The 20094-nt window shown below is 42.0% G+C and overlaps 1 protein-coding gene across 1 annotated transcript in view; it reads left to right on the forward strand.

Moving 5' to 3' along the window:
• LOC148034639 (peptidyl-tRNA hydrolase, mitochondrial-like) overlaps window positions 1-20094 on the forward strand; it is a 116986-nt gene that overhangs the window by 20414 nt on the left and 76478 nt on the right. Inside the window, exon 5 of the mRNA XM_087679564.1 lies at window positions 13094-13144. Within this exon, the coding sequence (XP_087535690.1) occupies window positions 13094-13144 (51 nt within the window). The remainder of the gene's footprint in view (window positions 1-13093; window positions 13145-20094) is intronic.

Raw genomic sequence — 20094 nt, forward strand, 5'->3', positions numbered from 1 at the left:
TAGGCGACAACACCCAACTGTAGGCGATAGCATCTGGGACTTGGTGACGGTAGCAAACGTGTGAAGAAGATCGGAATCAAACACCGGATGGTAGTAGGTGGCTGGTGGAAGCTTTGACTACGAAGTCCTCTGTGAACGGGGTGTGGACAATAGAGATATGACTCTTGAAACTTGCAAAAACGAGATTAAGGGAGAGTAGTGGGTTGCACGCATATTTATAGAAAGTTTGGAATATCCAAATTAGGGTTTTACATAAGGGACACAGTAACTCTCCAAGATTGTGTTTTTTTTAAAAAATAAGAGGGTTTCTTCATTAATTAAGCATGTTTTGGGGCTGTTTAAGTTAGATTGATGCATTTTTAGCTCAACCATCACTCCCTCTCAAGTCCGCCCAAAATTGAGCCATGATAAATAAGCTCGTGATATATATATTTTTCTTCTATTCCAAGGCGTCCCACCCCAAAGCAGCCAAGGCATTGGACAAAGGATGTGTATTGGCTGCCTAGTGACCTACTAAGACTATAAAGGTTGAAACCAGCCTTCCTTCCGTGGGTGGGTGGTAATTCCTTGATTACAACTTAGTTACATGGGCAAAATTTATTACAAAACTGAGACTCACAATCTTGGACAATTGACACCTTGTTGGCCCCAAAATTGGTGTCCCTTTTGGGATTTCTTTAACAATTGAAGAAGTTGATGCACAATGGGATTTTCCCGATCCCTTTTAGTATTCCAACTTTCCTTGTTGTCCAGAATGACCAACAAGTTTTCAATCTGATTTGCCCCTTGATTCAGGCAGTCAATTAGCCTTCACCTGCTTTGATGGAGATGAAAAATGCTTCAAACTCATTGATTTGTTGGTCCCTTCACTTGAATTTGACTGAAAACAGCTTTAGCCTTGTTAAATCCAAGTCTTGGAGCTTTCAATTTTTAGTACGCTTTTTGAGGCTATAACTAAACTGTAATTTTTGTTGTAGATTAGGGTTTATAGCAGAGAATCTGAAATTTCTTAGCTTCTAGTGATCTCAATGTTGTAATCTTCGAAGCAAGGTTGGGAGATGAGAGAGAATGTTGAGGAGAGAGAATATTTAGACTTTCTTCACGAAGAATTGAAGAAAATTAGTCATTTACTGCTGCTGCCCTGTCTCAACAGTTTATAGATGCTGTTACTTGTTGCGAATTGGTCTTCTTCTACCCTTGGCTGCCTTAAAAGTTTCTCCAATAGGTGCAGGTTAGACAGCCTTTCCAAATGGTTTTCCTAGCATTATTCATAATTAAATATTATTTTTCAATCTTTAAATACTGAAGATTAGTCTAATAATTATTTTGGTGCCTAGAAAAATAATCAGATTGGCCAATAATTAAATTGGCTAGGCAACTTCCATTCTTGAGCGTCTTTGCGTAATTTTCGATCATCAAATTGGCATTAGGTACTATTAAATATCACTTCTCTAGTGTCACTTATCGATAGTTATGGCCAAATGAATGACTTAGGCCAACAAGTGGCACCGGATATCACCAAGTGCATGTGCAACATAACTTATAGCAACATTTGTCTTTGTTCCATGATTTTCTTTGGTCTCGGGCTTGTAAATTTACTCTAACGCCAGTTACACCTCACATGTTCAATATTTACTTAACCATGTGATTAAAAATTAATCCACATGTTAAGTAAGGTTTCAAAAATATATATTCTTATAACAAAGGCGATGGTTATCTTACCAAGGGAGCCTAAGGGTCCACCAAGTCTTACAAAGGCGGATAGAATTAGCAATGGACTTTGTGATTTATTTATTTATTTATTTTTTGGGAGGACTTTTGGCGGGATTTTGTCAAAAGATTTAGTATTAAGTGAAGGTTTCAAAGCAGTGTTCGTTCAATTGAGTCATTGTGCCCTGAAGTATGGGAATATAAGGATGGATTGCACCATTACCTCCATACAATAAGCAAAACAATCCCTCACACTATAGGATAAGTGCTTATGGATTCGTAAGTGTATGTGTGCGTGTGCGTGAAAATCATGTGGAGAGTATGTGGAGAGAGAGACAAGATGGAAAAGCAAGCACGATAAGCAAAGCTAGTATGCAAGCATAGGAATAGTAGCGCCTTCGGAGACTACCATGTGCAATGCCACGATTATGGTGGATCTAGAGTCGACCACTCCAAGGGTGGCCAAAAAGGGATAAATGCGTACAAATGCATATTCACATAAGCAAAATCCCAATATATGGGGTAGTGCAAATATTCATGCTCGTGCAGAATGTGATACAACGGTGCTACTTGGACAATGTCCTCGCAGGGGAATTGTTCACTTGCCCAAGGATCCTTTTACAATTATGTCATTTTGGTACTGCGGATGAAGTTATAAATGTTCAGAATATACAATACATAATAAATAAATGTCTGAAAGTTAAAAATTGTAAACATCATTACTATTACTATTAAGAGAAGGAAATCGCCCCCTCTCAATCTGGAAGGAGAAGTAAGAAGGAAGCACCCTCTCCCCTTCAATTTGAAGAAGTAGAGGAGGGTGAATCCAAGCCGATCCGTGGTAGTAGATACTATAGAATCGACCGATTGACCACCTCGGTCAAAATATCTGTAAAATTGTCGCTTGAGGGCACAAACTCTAGGCAAATCGTGCCTAACTTGTAGTGCCATCGAAGAGAGCTCGATACTTTGCCTTGGCCATGGAAGCCACCATCGTCTCTTGCTTACAGGGCTGACCCAAGAGATGGATGCCTTGCCTAAGGGATAGAGGTAGCCTCCATGAGAACGCAAGGTGTCTGGATCTCCCACTTAGTGAGAATCAATGTATCCCTACAAACATAAACCATGACTATAAGTTAGTCCAAAATTATAGGTACACCTTTAATATCTTAACACACAAAGGTAAGCAGTCCAATGAGACATTTTAGGTGCATTAAAATACTTAGTAGACTAACTGAGAATGCAAGATCTGGCCTAGTATGAATAAACCAAAGTAAATTTTCTATAATTGAATGATAGGTAGAAACTCAGGGAACTCATGGGAGGTAAACTTGCCACAGAATCACTCCTCATAGTACCAACACAACGACCAATTTGGTTATGGACCAGCAGTACCCAAGCATTGAAATAAGTTAAGGCATGAGGCTTGTGCTCGAGGAAGTACACCCATATGTATATGGTGAAATCATCCACTATCAAAAAGAAGTTTAGGGTACCATTGAAGGCGATAGTGGATGTGGGACCACAAAGATCTACATGAATGAGCCTAAAGGGTTTCGTAGCTCGAGTAATAGACTGTCGAGGAAAGAGTGTACGATGTTGCTTACCTAGTTGACATGGTTTACAAACCTCTTGAGATAGTTTTAGGCATGGAAGGTCCTCAATCATCCCTTTATGCAATAGCTCATAAAAAGAGTCGTAGCCTGATGGGTAGCTTCATTGTCTACAAGCCAAACAAGTACTGATGTGCTCGGCTGTGACGATCGGGCCTCTGTAGGCACCTCATCAAGAGGCAACTCGTTGCAGATGTGAACGAGACTCGTATCCGATGTCTCCAAGGAGACGATGTGAGCCTCTGCAGACCAATTAGACAAACCCTCGGGAGTTGAGTAGTTCATTGAATCTGATGATGGACCGGTGGTAGTGTGAGCTTGGCCTCTCCACTGCCCTTGTCGAGGGTTGCCACCACCCTACTTTTCTTGTTGGGGGTTACCAGACTGGGTTGCAGGGTTTGATTCTTGGATTTGGGCTGTGTGTCTCTTGCCTTAGAGTGACACGCCTTGTCATAACGACTAGCCTTTTGACAATGTTGACAATACCTATTCTTTTTGGGTACATTTTGCCATCTCGGTTTAAGTGTGGACTGATTGTTTTCTTGGGATTCACTAGCTCTATTTTGATTTTGATTTTGATTTTGCTTTGAGTTTTATGTGCCCTTACCTTGTTGCCCCCTCTGAGAAGATGCAACTAGAGTCTCCTCTATCAAGGAGCTGTTATGAAATTGATCAAGCAACTGTACATAACGCAACAATCGACACTCAAACTCATAAAATGTGGGATCTGAGATTGTGAAATCACTTGTTGCATAAAATGGGAATATTTTCTTGGCAGCTTGTTAAGGAATAGAATAACCTGATTGTCAGAGGACTTAGGAGCCCAAGTGGTTGAGAACTCGATGAGAAGATGCCGATACTCAGCCAACTTGACTTTCAAGTCATCCTTGTCTGTGATTTTGAAATTTTGGAGCTCATGATCCAAATTGTTGCTGTGGGTCCTACTTCGAGCCGCATAGGGTCAATCAAGTGTGCCCAATGTTCGGATGCTAAGTTGAAATGTTGAAGATGAGAGTGAAACTCAGGCAACAAGCCTTGTATAAGCTCGACAATAGTGGAGGTGTTACGAGCCTTTCATGAGCGGACAATCTCGTATGGAACAAGGGTGGAATCAGGTTTGGATTCCAACCCTTGTACTAAATCCCATAGGTTCTGAGAGTCTAAGACATGCCTCATTAAATTTGACCAAGTGGTGTAGTTTGACCCATTGAAACAAGACTTGTCATTAAATGCATGCATGATAGATGAAGAGCTAGAATCATGAGATGTTTGGGAAGATGGATAGATGGAGAATAAAATAGTGGTGGTGGTGGTGGATAAGAAGTAGGAGGGGTAAAGGTGGATAGGTAGAAATAGGTTGTTGATGTCCAATGAGTGCCGATTGCTGTGGAGATACTGAGACGAACATAGGTCCATATGATGCCGTAGGTGTAGGTGGAGGCACTGGGACACGATAGCCTTGTCCAAATGTTGGTTGGGGCACTACAAAATGATCGGACGGTCCACCAAGTAGTAATGCCATAGAGGCAAATTATAGTACCAGACGATCCACACTCCAAGAATTTCTTGGAGGGGGAAAACTTGAAAGTGTGTGTGTGGGAGGATGAACTCCCATCAAAGGGACACCACTCGAATAAGAGAAAGGAGTCCTAAAGGCTGTGCCTAATGGAGGACCCTTCAGTGTGGTGTGTTGTGGAGACTTAGGTGTACTTAACGGAGGCTGAAAGGAAGATGCAGTGGAAGATGAGGGAGGGATGGGTGGGAGTCCAAATGGATTTGTGATAGATGTTGTTGTGGGAAACATGGTAGGTTCCTTTTGTCCATTAAATACACTAGATAAAGATGCACCTACTCTATATTGACGATGAGAAATAAAATCATTTGAAGGAAAAGAATGTGTAGGAATACTTAAAAGTTCCTTTTTAAACTTCTTACCTAGTTTTGAGTTCATGAAGAAATACCTGTCTTCCTCATTACTCACGATCCAAAGCTTGTTTTGAAGAGTCTCTTCTTGATGAGCATCTTCCGATCCAATAAAAAATACGGAATCGGTTGACATAGAATCTGAATTAGTAGGGTTCGTACTTGGCATTGAAGAAAAGAGATACTGTAGAAGTGATGTGTAATTCGAGCTAGGTTCCACTTGCGGATGGCCAGTCTGTAGTGGAGATTCGGAAGGACTTGCAAGATCATTAGTTCTGTGCACTGAATCTAAAGGAGTAAAATCAGGTTTATCTTTAACCTCTTGTTGAGCCCTATGCATAAGGATGAGATCATACTCAACGACAAATTTGATATGGTTTGTGGACTCCATCGTAGTCCGATGATTCTCCATCCATGTTAGATTAGGCAATAGCACGTTGGGAGGCCCACTTTTGATCGTGCTTGTCCATGTTTGACTGTGGAGATTAGAGTGGTGTTGTGAATGTGTTCGAAGTTATTTGACCCTTCTGTTGTTCTTGCTTTCACGAATGAGCTTTCCAATCAAAGGCCAAGGTTTCTCAAAGAGTACCTAGCTTTGATACCATGTGAAGAAATGCTCTAAATGCAAAAAGCATGAAACTAATCATACAACAAAGCACAAATTGATAAACTCAAAACATATTTAGGGTTAGGGTTAGGGTAACTCAAAGAGAGTGAATATAATGAATAATAAAGTGAATGAGTAATGGATTTACAGTGCTCATGTAGCAAACATAGTATGCAGTAAATATTGAACCTAGAACTCTTGTATCTTTGGGATCAAGGTAGAGGTTATGAGTTCTAGAGTGTGTCGTACTTTGAATGGATCCCAAATTGTAGCAAAGTCAGCCTCCGAGTGTTAAACACTAGCAAACGCAGGCAAGGATGGCTACATTTGATGCAAATGATAGTGCAGAAGAGAGAGAACGTAGGTCCCTAAGGAGAGAAAATCTACACAACAACTATTAGGTGCAAACGTAGCAGAGCATGGTGAGAGAATGTCAGGGCGGTAGCCAGAAAACCAAAACGTGGCATTCAGAGGGGAGAGAAGATGATGGTGACAGTTGCCAAATGGTGGCGACAGCATCCAACTGTAGATGACAGCACCCAACTGTAGGCAACAGCTCTTGGGATGTGGCAACAACAACAAACGTGTGAAGAAGGCTACAATTAGGCGCCAGATGGTAGCATGTGGCTAGTGGAAGCTCTGACCGCGATGTCCTTTGTGAACAAGGTGTGGGTAGTTGTAACCAGCCTTCCTTCTTGGAATGTGTGGTGATAACCTGATTTAAGAGTTAATTACAGCAATAAATAAATGCACATAAAATGAAATACACACTTTACCATAACATTCTTGGACAGTAGACTCCCTGTTGGCCCCAAAACTGGCGCCCCTTGCGGTATTTCTTTAGCTTTCATTCAATTGGAAGGAGTACAACTTGAGATTCTTCAATCTCCTCCTGCTAACCAATTGCCCTTGCTGTCATAAATGGCCAACAAGCCTTTTGGGTCATTTGCCCTTCGATTTACGTAGGACTTCTCCAATTTGACCCTGGGTTGGCCAAATGCTGCCCCAAATCAATTCCGGATGGGCTGGCTCTTGAAATCCCTTGGTAATCTTCAATTATCAGCTGCTGATTTCAGTCCCTTGAGCCTTCAATCTCTGGTATGGATCCCAAGATGGTTGCTAAACCCTAATTTCTGCTGTAAATTAGTGCTTACTACAGTAATTACAGATCAGCCCACCAAAAATGGCTGAGATCTCCTCCGAATGGCTGAATATAGACTGAAGGAGATAAGAGAATGCTCTAGAGATAGAAAATTCTGAGATTTGTTACGAAGAACTGATCAACATCAACAGCTGCCCTGCTGTACCAGCCCCAAATGGATGCACCAACAAAATAGGAGCATCAGAGACTGTGATCTTCAGGAGAAAGTGCATCAGCAGCAATTGCCAGCTTCCCAAGGTCAAGAATATGCAATCTCCATCACCAAAATGGTCTCCAATGGCTGGGAAATGGCCCCAAAAGCTGGCAGCAACAGTCCAACATCTCTTCCCAACAGCTCCAAAATGAAAAAACGAGATTTCCCTCTCCCTCCAGCCCTATTCAACCTTTCCTTCACTTGCATGGGAAATTTTTGCCAAGTGGCAGCTTTCTTAATTCATTTTCAGCAATTTTCAGCCATTTAATTATTTTTCAGAATTAATTAATTCTGAAAATTAATTCAGCCCTTAATCCATGCCTAGAAAATTGACCTTGCCCATCCAAAAATTAATTGGCTAGGCCATTTGCAACCCAAAGTGGTCCCATGCATTAATGGACCCTTGGATAAGCATTAATCCATTAATTAATGCCTAGTCCCTAGTGTCACCACTGACACTTAATGGCCAATTAATGGTCCTAGGGCAAACTGATCACAAGGTCCTTCGGCCTTCAATTGTGAAAAAGTAGCTTGCACCTCATATGCGCATCTTTTAATTGCACATTTGATTAATCCTTTAATCAAATGCCGATTAAACATAAACAAAGCATCAAATTTTCACGTCCTCGTGACAGCAGTAGAGCTATGGTTCTTGAAATTTGCAAAAACGAGATTGAGGGAGAGTGGTGGGTTGCATGTATATTTATAGGAAGTTTAGGGCACCCAAATTAGGGTTTTTCATGTGGGACACAATAACTCTCTAGGATGACGTTTCTTTTTAAAATAAGAGGCTTTCTTCATTAATTAAGCATGTTTTGGGACTGTTTAAGTTGGGCTAATTTTTAGCTCAATATACTCATCTTGAGGAGAAGTGTTGGCAAAAGTACCTCCATTTGAAGCCTAAGGAGGGGTTCAAGGATTTGAAGGGTACACTTGCTACCATTGAGTCCGTCTGATGCAATTATGATTGATGATGCATCTTCAAGTGTTGCTTTTTGGACAGGTGCATAAGAGGGTGGACTCTACACACTCATTGCCCTTGTTGTGCGATCTTCTTAGGAGATTGGACTACTTTGGCATGCTCGTTATGGGCATTTGAATCTTGATGCTATATGGGGGGGCTTTGAGGAGGAAGATAGTTGAGGGACTTTTAGATTTCCCTCTCGTACACACCCTTTGTCCTAGTTGCTTGAGGGGTAAGAATCATAGGTAGCCTCATCCATAGGTTGCTACTCAGAGGGCATCTACCTTGCTTGAGTTTATTTACACTGACCTTTGGAGACCTATGGGCACAACTTGCCTTGGGAAGGCCAATTATCTTATGTTGATTATTGACGACTCTAGTTGTTATGTGTGGCCATATTTCTTGGAGTACAAGAGTGAGGCGTACTCTTGTTTCCGCGAGTGGAAGGTGTTTGCTGAGAAGCAAACCTCCTTCAAAGTTCGTGGTATTTGAGTTGATCACGGCGGCGAGTCTTGTCTGACATATTTTCTGCGTTTTGCAAGGATCAGGATATTCAGGTGAAATATTTCCATCCGAACACACCATTTGAAAATGGTGTGGTGGAGCGTGCCTATCAAACTATGCTTGAGTTGTCCGATCGATGTTGGAGTATATGGGCCTTCCCCATTACTTATGGGGTGAGGCTGTGGCTATTGCGGTCCATATCTGCAATAGGTCACTACTTTAACATTGTGGGATATGGCTCTCTACTAGGCTTTCTTTGGGAAGAAGCCTTTAGTTTTCCATTTTTGCATCTTTGGATGCGAGGCATATGTCCACGTGAACAAAAGAAACGACGGGAGCAAACTCAATTCCAAGTTGAAGAAGCTTATCTTCTGTGGTTATAGTACGACCATGAAGGGCTATTGGCTCTATGACCAGATGACCCGCAAGATTGAGGTGAGCAGGGATGTGGTCTTCGATGAGGCTACGGTCTCTGAGGATCCGATTGATGGTTCTTTTGTTATAGGTGGTTCTCCTTGTCTCCCAGAAAACCCTTTTTCTTTCAAGTTACCCCTTGGCACCCCTTCTTTGTTTGTGACTCCTTCCTCTCCCCCTTTTCCCTCACCTTCTCCTCTTCCACCCTTGATGGCTTCTTTATCTATTGCTTCGTCATCGAGTATTTCTACCCCTTCCCCATCTCCTGAGTTTTCCTCTTGGGGGGGGGGGGATTGAGCCGTTCTATCAAGCGGAACTAGACTTGGGCGTTGGTTCCTCACGAAGAGGCGGAAGGTGATTGCTATGAAGTGGGCCTTCAAGACCAAGTATCTTACAGATGGGACCTTGGACAAGCATATGGCACGGCTTGTTGCCAAGGGATTCTCTCAAAGGTCATGCTTGGATTATTTTGAGACTTTCATACCGATGGCTCGGATGTTTACTATTCGAGCTATCTTGGCTTTGGCCGCCCATCACCATTGGTCTGTTTATTAGATGGACTTGAAGGCGGCCTTTCTAAATGGCTCTTGAAGAAGGAGATTTATGTCTCACAACCTCGTGGTTTTTTTGTGCAGGGAAAGGGGGACCATGTTTATAGGCTGTAGAAGGTCCTCTATGGCCTAAAGCAGGCCCCTAGGGCTTGGTATCAATGGATTGATCTCTTCTTCTTGGACAGTCGCTTTTATCGATCGGATCACGACTCCAACATTTATTACAAGGTGCGCAGGATAGGTGCATCTTGGTTATCTTGTATGTTGATAACCTTATCATCATAGGAAGTGATACACATGATGTTGATTGTACTTGCTAGATATTGGGCCAGGAGTTTGACATGATGGATTTTGGGATCCTACACTTCTTGCTTGGCTTGGAGATGTATTAGAGATGACCCGTGGCATTTTTATCTCTTGGCACAAGTACATCTCCGAGTTTCTTTTGGAGTTTGGTATGGCGGAGTGTCGGTTTCTTGCCCCATGGACCTAGAGTCCAAGCTTTTGAAAGTAGGAGATCCTTGCAGTGATGCCACCCATTACAGGTGCTTCGTTGGCTCTTTGATGTGGTTGATCCATACTTAGGTGGACATTTCTTTTTTGGTATCTTTGTTGTCTTCTTTTATGAAGATTCCTACTCAGACTCATTGGCAAGCCGCACGGGTGTTTTGCACTATCTATAGGGAACTTGATCCTACGGGATCATGTATGGAGAGGGGCCCGGGGGCCACTCTTTTAGGATGGAGCGACTTTGATTGGGCGAGTTATGTGGACTCATGGCGGCCCACTAACTACTGGTTATGCCTTCTTCCTTGGATTAGGAGCTATCTCTTGGAGTAGTAAGAAGCAATCTACTGTGGCTCTTTCATCTACAGAAGTTGAGTACTGTGACCTTTGTTCTGCAGCTATGGAGGCAATTGGGCTTCATTGTTTGTTGGTAGAGATTGGCTTTCCATAGACATGACCCACAGAGTTGCGCATGGACAACCAAAGTGCCCTCGCTCTGGCAAAGAACCCCATGTTTCATGCTCATACGAAGCACATTGAGGTTTAGTACTACTACGTTTGAGAGCGGATTATGGTTTTGGAGTTAGGAATGGCCTACTGACCTACTGAGGACAATGTGATGGATCTCTTCATGAAGCCTTTGCCCAAGGCTTCTATGCTTCGTCACATGAGATTGTTGGGCATTCAAACACTCCCAGGATTTGAGAGGGGGTGTTAGCCTATCTATTTTAGTCATGTCAGTTTGTCATCTCTTGGTTGCTAGCTCCTATCAGAGTCTGATGGAGACATGGGAGTTTTGGCAGTTTAGTGTGCATTTCCTCTGTTTTAGGCACATTTTCTTGTGCATTTCTTTGTCTGTTAGTTGGTTTGCACCCCGTGCTAGTGCTTGCCTACTCCACGACTATTGGGATATTTTTGTCATCATTTTTTCATTTTTTATGAGCAGTCAGACTGCATTTATTGCAGTCATTTTGACATTTATGAGCAGTCAGCCGGATTTGGGGCCTCAGACAGTAGTTTACTAGTTTGGTGGTATTGCTACTATATGTATTTTGGAGGCTTGTCAATCCAATCAAGGGATACAAGGGTCCTCAGAGTTGGATAAGGAGATAGTGCACGGATCCTTAGAATCTGGACGAGTCATGATTCATAGACTCTAGAGATTAGACTCATGATACCTTAGGAGTCAAGGGTCAGTCTAGGATTGCAATTGCTAGTCACCAGTCACCAATGGCATTACACATGTTACATGCACATGATGATATCATGATTGTTCATTGATGTTGATAGTTATTACTCAGTAGTTACTCGTACTCAGTGCTCACTGATTATTCACGTCGCACGCTTACATGTATCTTGATTTTCCTTATTATGCATCTTGGTTCCACCGTTCTTAATATTAATCTTTAGATGGTTCATGAGTCAAATTATAATATATTCTGTTGTTTAAAGTTTTGAAAATTGTGTCTTAACTATGTCAAATTGTCTTAATTATCAAGTCTTCACTTGTGATATATGTAATGAATCATAATTTTGATCACATGACATGAAGACTTAAAATTTTTGTATAAAATTTGAATATATGTTATTGTAGGATTGATATATTTACATATCCATGTAATAACATATTTATTTTAGTGTACAATCTGAAACTCCATTTCCCCGTTTTCAAAATTTGGTCGAAACTCCGAAACTTCGGTTTTTCTTGCTCCTGTTTCCCCTGCTTCCGAAACTCCCTCGTACCATGTTTGTTGTCTCAAGGATTGAGGCAAAGATAGTGAGCTTAGAGAGTGTGTTGTAGTCTTGACGGATACTGAAACGCAAATGGCAGCCTCTGAAGGTGTCAAACACTAGCAAACACAATTAGGGAAGTTGGATTTGATGTCGGATAAGGAGAAGAGAGAGAGAGAGTATGAAGCAAATACAGTTATCACGAGAGAGAAGACAGTAAACACAAATTGGGGAAGTGCTGGTGATGGCTAGAGATTAGGCACAACAAGCTAGGTGGCAGTTGGAGCATGAAAATGCGGTAGTTTGCTGATATGGCAGGCTGTACTTAGCAACAGGTCACCTGACTGATAGTAGCAAAAACAAGGCTGGAAAAAGTCACATACAGCAAGGAATGATTGGACAACAGGCGCTTGATAATGGATGGTGATGATGGGCAGCTTCGATTGAGGTATCCTCCGCGAACAAGGTGTAGCAGTAAAGCTCTATCACATGCAATGTGCAGAAATGAGATTAAGGTTGAACGGAGGGCAGGATGCCTATTTATAGAAAGTTTGGATCCTCAATAGCCTAGAACCTCTCCCCGTTTTAACTCTCTTGAACCACTCTCCATTTTAGGGTTGTTAGATAAATTAAACATATTTTAGGGCTGTTTAAGAGGCTAATTATCATGTAATGCATATTTTAGCTCAACATCCCCTCTTAGGCCTAGAAAACTGAGCTAGAAAGGTTTGTTTTTGTTTTTACCCCAAGGTGTCCCACGCCAAAGCAGCCTAGGCATTGGACAAAGGGTGCACGTTGGCTGCCCAATGGCTTACCAAGAGTACACAGGCGATGGTTATTTTACCAAGGGAGTCCAAGTGGCCACCCCAAAGAGGCCAGGGAATTGAACAAAGGTGCACATCGATTGCCGAGTGGCCTACAAAGGTGGATGGAACCATAATGAAATGTCTTTTTTTTGGATTGTGTGTTTATAAAATATGGGTTGCACTTGATTAAGTAATTGATGGGAGATTAGCAAAAAGATGGTCATTCCCAAGACCTTCACAAAACAAGCAAGCTATCCCTACCATTACTGGGTGTTAAGATCCATAAGAAACTCAAAATTATTTAATTGTCCTTGCATTTGTGAATATAGCAAGCTTGTGACATAGACATGAGTTTGAGAAGAATGTTTTGCAGACAAGTTCAATCTAAATCTGTTGCTTTTTGTGCAGATTGGACCACTTGCAGCTTATTACCATATACCTGTGCATCAAATTCTTGTGGTAAGAAGGTCGCTTGCATTGATTTCTAGTTTGCAAGTTCTAAGTTTCAGTTGATATATGAATTGCATTTTAATTTGGGTCTAAGAATGAAAAGAAAGCTGGAATCTCCGTTTATTAGAGCAATGTCGCATAAATACAGTCATTAAAAATTGTATGTTTGTGTTGTACACCGTTTCTTTGCTAACTTGCTAATCTCAATCTCATAAGCACAAGCAAGTGCTTTTTAAGTGATTTTGAGACCCATGTGGGTTCCTTTGATGCAGTTTTAGGGCATGCATTTAAGCTTCTTCCCCACTTGTAATGCATGGGTTCTGGATCAATAAGCTTGTGCTAAATTGAAGACGAGTGCTGTATCAGCAAGAGAGGATGGTTTCGATCAGAGTTTGCAGGTTGCATGAATCATCTTAAGGATGGGCAGCTTGCTATGGCAATGGTAGCAGACTGCAAAAGAATTTGGCAGTCAGATCAGCTGCAGGTCAAATCTGGGCTCTAAAAGTTGCTGTAGTTTTCCCTAATTAAGGTCCACAAGTGTTTACCTCATGTAAGGGTGCCCTTCAGCATTTGCATGACTATGGGACCTTGCACTGCAGCATCATGCCAGCCTGCCCTGTTTTTATTTATCTTGTGGGCTCTGCCTTGTAATCCCCCCTGCACATACACAAATTAGAATACATATGTTTGGATTTTTTTCTATGTTTGTGCACTCACTAGTTCAGGCTTGTGCAGCATCATGCCAGCCTGTCCTGTTTTTATTTATCTTGTGGGCTCTGCCTTGTAATTCCCCCTGCACATGCACAAATTACAATACATATGTTTGGGTTTTTTTCTTTGTTTGTGCACTCACTAGTTCAGGCTTGCGAAACTTTTACTTTTAGTCGTTTGGTTTACCATCATGGAATGACGGACCTGTGTGGAGGTTTCGTAATTTAGAGCTTTTGACCAAATTGCTAGGTGAGTGCCATGGAACAAGATCTTCATGCTCGCTCAATGATTGAATGACTGCCATCTAATGGAATCTTCATACTTATGTCTAGGGCTACTAGCCTTTACACTTCAGTCCTTCTTTTATGTCTTTAGGTTCTTTGTTGGTAATTCAAGCATGCTCACTCACTTATGCATGTGGTAGCACTACCCTTCACGTCCAACTTACTTTTTGTACTGATGAGGTGCACTCTTCTCAAATTCACTTGGATCTGATGACTAATCTTTGTTGTTATGGTCCATATGATTTGGCTTTGGAATTGGTCATTGTTAAGACACACACTCTATAGGAGCAGATTCTTTGCCATGGGTTTATACAATAAACTAGTAGATAAAAGCAAGCAAAAATGACTGAGAAATTGATATTGATTAAGGAGGTCAAATGTGGTCTTTCTTTCATGTTGCCTGTTTCAAGCTGTAAATGTGTACTGTTTTAACACAATAGTTGAGCCCTTTTTGAAACATCCTCTAGGATCCAACTTACACACAAGACACAATATAAACTGTACCCAGGACATAGAAGCCATAATAGAATGGACATTGGACTTAACTCCCAACCGAGAGCTGGTGTCCCATACCACCAACTCACACCATCACAGTGTATGGACATGATAGCATTGGGCATAGATTCCAGGCATAGTTAACACATAATGAATGTGTACAAATGTGCCTTTGAGTCCTATAAATAGTACTTACCTGTCCTAACCCTAAAGTGCCCAGGGCATTCATACTAAGTCACTCATGGTGCAAGGTTGTGACCAATATGATTATTGTCCTCAGCAATAATCTCAAGAACAAAGTGAGGAAAGCAGCTCTTCAATGAGTGTATTGAGTGCCAAGTTGCTTTCGCCACTAGGTGGTATTTTTCCTGGACTAAATACTTGGAATAAATAGTTTGACTAGATCTTTTTGTCCTATAGTTGAGAACCAATTGAGGTTTAAGTGGAATGTAATGAGCAGTATTCTCTAGTGGCAATACTTCTTCAATTGAGACAATAAATTCAGATTGTCCCGATTGTGCTTTCACATGCAAAATGGGGATTTAGTAAGTTTGAAGATAGAAAGGCATGATGGATTCAGATATGTGGAGGTAAATCCAACTTGTAATATATATTACTAATCTTCTTGGTAATTTGGAATAAAATGTAGCACGATCCTAGGTTGCTTTAATGCTTCCTTTGAAATTGTTCACATTTCATGCATATCATGGAGGAAGTCAACTATGGATTGCACAATCTTAGGTTGATTTAATTAGCATAAGATGTAGCACGATCTTAGGTTGCTTTAATGCATTCCTTTGCAATTGTTCACATATTGTGCATATTGTGCAGAAAGTCAACTTTACTCCTTTGAGCTCAATGGCAATCGGTTGTGTCGGTTCATAACCGTACATCAATATAAATGGGTCATATCCAATGGCCGAATGCTTAATGCTGCTACAAGAGAGCTCAATGTGTCGAAGATATCACTCCCAATTGGATTGTCTATGGGGGAGACATATGCATACAACATATCGTGTGTTGTTTGATTTGTTTTTTTGTGTGTCCTTCAGTTTCAAAATGTTTGAGGATGACATAGGTTATCGGTCTCCAATTTTTTGAAAGACCTTTTGCTAAAAATGGTGAGTGAACTTAAGATATTGATCATTGAGGATTTCATTGGGAAAATTGTTAAGTTATAAAGGTTCTTGACGAAGATAATAGCCGCTTTGCGGCTTTCAATGGCCACCTTTTTGGAATAAATTGAGTCATTTTAGATTTTGTAGTGCACCGAGCATATGCATAAGTAGTGCTTCTTTGTCTTTGGCTCAACTTGACAAAGTTGGCAAATCCCTCTAGGGGAAGGGAGTTTGTGGCTTATCTATTTGTCTCGATCTAGAGTTGGTGTGAGGATGTATGGAGCTGTCCAATGGTGCATCGTACACCTTGAGATAGGTGTGCATCCATGTATCTCTGGCGGATAACAAAGTCATTGGGGGATATGTGTAGAAGATGCTTCCAGTAGAAAGCCATCTTTGTTTCCAAATCCTCAGTAGGTGTCACCCATGTCCTGGCTATGAGTATTTGAATAATGTCCATCCTGATGATATGGTTGAGCTTCTCTCGGCTGAGCTCCAAGTGGGGGCAATCTGATTTGTACTATAGTGGTGGGAGGTGATCCATGCATAATCCATGTAACTGTAACCATTTGAGCATACCAACACTTAGTATCCCCTTGTAATGCTAGTTGTCTAGATGACTCCAGTGCGAGCTGAGAGCATCTCGAGTATCTCTGTCTTGGCAAGGTCGAGAACCCATGCAGGAAAGTCATTTTTTGGAAGACGGATTGTGCCACTATGGGTGGTGCTTCCATCTCTGCTTTGATAATTTCATGTGGTACAGAGGGCTTACTTCAAATCATCCATGAAATCATTAGTACTAGGGGCCTCTCCATGTTTTCCCACCCCTCATATATGTCCTCCCTTGTGGGTAGTGGCTAATCTTGTGTGGTAGAGGCTTAATCCCCATATAGAAGTTATGGTGTGATCAAAGTGCCAAAGAGCTAGAGCTTCGTTCGAGGCTCTTGAAATTGTATGCGTGCACACTGGCTGACCATAGAGGTGCATAGCCTCATGTCAGTCTCTTCTCTATTGCTCTCCTCAAAGTGAATCTCAGCCTTGAATATGTAATCCCTAAGTAAACATGTCTCTGGACCATCTCCACTATCTTCTCTCCATATGTGAAATGGGATATTGATCGTTGAATCCATTGGAAGGAAGTGTTGGACACCATAACCTTGGTTTTCTTAAGGTTTACTGTGAGATCCTTGTCCTAACAGAAGGCTTGTAGTGCATCTAAGTGGCGTTGTAATCCCTTTTGTGTGATGGAGATGAGGACTATGTCATCGGCTTACGGTAGTATGGATATCAATGTAGTCTAATATCTCAACAATATAAAGGCCAAATAGAGTAGGTGAGAGTGGGCAATCCTTGTTTCATGCCAATGGTGGTGATCTCCTCCAACACCCCTCTTGGTGCTTGTACTTAGATGCATACAATGCCAATATCCCTGATCTCATCTCTATCTTGCTCTTGTAGTCTCTACATGAGCCTAGCACGCAATATTGTGTTAAAGGCCTTTCGGAAATCCACATAGCATCATTATACGCGCCTCCTTGGTGCCCTCCTCTCCTTGATGATGCCTCAAAGTGTGAGGATACGATTAAGAGTGGAGTAGCCTTTCCAAACCTTGCCTGTCGACATGCTCAATGTTGGTGCTTCTCTGCCCATTTGCTTAGCTCATACTCTAATCTCCATCCATAAAGCTTGGCTAGCACATGGCCAACCATGACCATCCTATAGTTCATAGGAACTGTGGGGTCTCTAGCTTTGAGGATTGGTACTATAGTATTAGCTGACCAACTAGTAGGGAAGTCTTCAAATAGGCCTTATTGAATAGGTGGGCTAGAAGGGGTGCTAGGATTTGCATGTGATAGGTGCTCTGCTACTAGTCCATCATGCTCCTGGGACTGATTGACCGTTTTGGAGTCTATTGATGGTGTCGTGAACCCTCGTTGTGTTGAAGAACGTAGATGATGTGAGTTTGTCCTTTGGTGGTTGGGGAAACGGGGGTTGCCCATGTACCTTGTATAATGAGGTAGTATATGCATGCCATGTGTTTGGGGAGGTGATGGGTATATGGGTGTATGGGCTTGGGGCTCTTGGAATGCTTTCCACGACTCCTTGCTATTCTGTCCCAAGAATAGTTGGTAAAACTTATGCTCCAATTTGAATAGAAATGCCCTCTTCTTTTGCTGCACTAGGTGGCAAAAGATTGAGCGTGTTTGGCTATGTATAGATCCCTTGTGCTTCGCCTTGTTGGAGATGAAGATAGGTTTCCTTGCACTCCTCGTCGTACCATCTATTATGTGAGCTATGCCATATAATCCTCTAGGGATATGTGAGGATTCATCTCTTGCAAGTTTCAACAATAGAGATGATCCAAGTAAGCACTTGCTGTCAATCTGGTGAATTGGTCTGTGGGGAATCTTAGGTGGCTACTCATTGGAGGGATCACATTATGTCTGTAGGTGGTGGTAAACTGTTGGTAGGCGTGGTCGATTGCCATTGCTAGTGGACGAGGGGACACTTTGGAGGATTGTATGTTGGCGATGAGGAATAAGGGCCCTAGGAGATAGTCCACCATGCTCACTCCTAGTTTCTATATAGATCCTCTAGAGAGGGCTTCTCCTATACGTTTGGATGCATGCTTATGTGGAAAGCATGTGAGAGCATTTGATCCAGGTTAACTATCCAAGCTGTTAATGATTGCTAATTCTTGTAAGCCTCTCTTAAGGCTAGGAGGTGGTCCCCATAATTTGTGCACTCAGTAGTGTCTTGTGATGTTCAGATGAGCCGCACATCTCCTTTGGTGCTATATCTATATACATGTGGTTTTAACTCTCAAAGAAGGGAAGTAGTCTTTGTGCTATGTGAGCATTGAAGTGCCCCACCAACAAGACATCTCCAATGCTAGAATAATGTATAATGTCCTCATATAATGGTTGATTTGGTGTCTCTCCCCCTTGCCATGCATATAGAGAATGTGTTGGAGCAAAGCTGCACACTACCATGTACATATCATGGGGGCAATTTGTATGGATCCGGATCCACGTGAAGTGAGCCTTCTCATCTCTCCACATAAGTACAAAATAATGTCTAAGCTAGACACAATGTGAAATTGCTTAGGAGGCACTTTCATCCCAAGATATCTCTCATGGGTCTATCTAGCACAAAGAACCGGAAAGGATAAGGTATGGTCCCTCGATGACAGTATAGTGTCCATTGTATCTACAGATGATACCTCTTGCGGTAACGTGGACTGGTTGGACGTGATTAACGGGCTTTGCACCTCTTTGCGGCCATGTCTCTCGTGGTGGGGCCGCTAGTCGATTTGAGGAGGGCTTTGTAGGGGGGGAGTAGTTGAAGCTTAGTAGAACTCAGAGAGTGTACGCGGGTGTGCGGCTCTCTATCTTTGCTCTTGGGTTTGTAAGAGGTGCTCTCTATGATAGCATAGCTCCAATAAGAAGAGCCTGGGACATCTTTTATCTGGAAAATCCATCACCCTAGATAGTGGCCCAAATCCCTCTAAACAGGAAATGGAAATGCTCTCTAATCTCATAATACATTGGACATTTGCATAACTAGTGCTTCTTTGTCTCTGGCCTAAGCTGATAGAGCTTCTAAATCTTGTTCTTTGGGGAGAGGGATTCTATGGTGTATCTACCTGTCTCGATCCATAGCTGGTGTGAGGATGTACGGAGCTGTCCAATGGGGCATTGTACACCATGAGACAGGTATGCACCTATGTATCTTGAGCGGATTACAAAGCCATTGAGGGATGTGTAGAAGATGCTTTTGGTAGAAAGCCATCTTCATCCTTAGATGCTTAGTAGGTGTCACCCATGCCTTGGCTGTGTGTATTTGAATAATGTCCATCTTGATGATGTAGTTTAGCTCTTCTTGACTGAGCTCCAAGTGAGGGCAGTCCAAGTTGTATTGTAGTGGTGGAAGGTGATCCATGTGTAATCCCATAGTTGTAACCATGCATTTGCCCGAGCATATCAATGCTTAGCATCTCCCCATGATGCTAGCCATCGAAGCGAGTCTAGTGCAAGTTGAGAGTATCTTTGTCTTGGCAAGTCCTAGAGCTGATGTTGGAAGGTCACTGTTTGGAATAGGACCCTTGCTACCATGGGTGGTGCTCCTATCTTTGCTCTGATAATCCCATGTGGTACATAGGGCTTGTCAAAAGATGATGTACTAGTGAGACAATAGGGTTTGCGAGGAGGAACACAGAGTGAACTCAGCAAACATGGAGAAGAGAAGAAACTCTGATGAATGGAATGATGAAGTTTTGAATCATGGAGTGTGTGATACAAGGGAACAAGGGTGCCGTAGCACAAGGAAGATGATGAAGACAACCATGAAC

Source organism: Lygodium microphyllum, chromosome 6 (genome assembly GCF_053477565.2).
Source record: "Lygodium microphyllum isolate KBCC chromosome 6, Lygodium_microphyllum_v1.1.10, whole genome shotgun sequence".
In the NCBI taxonomy this organism is placed as follows: Eukaryota; Viridiplantae; Streptophyta; class Polypodiopsida; order Schizaeales; family Lygodiaceae; genus Lygodium; species Lygodium microphyllum.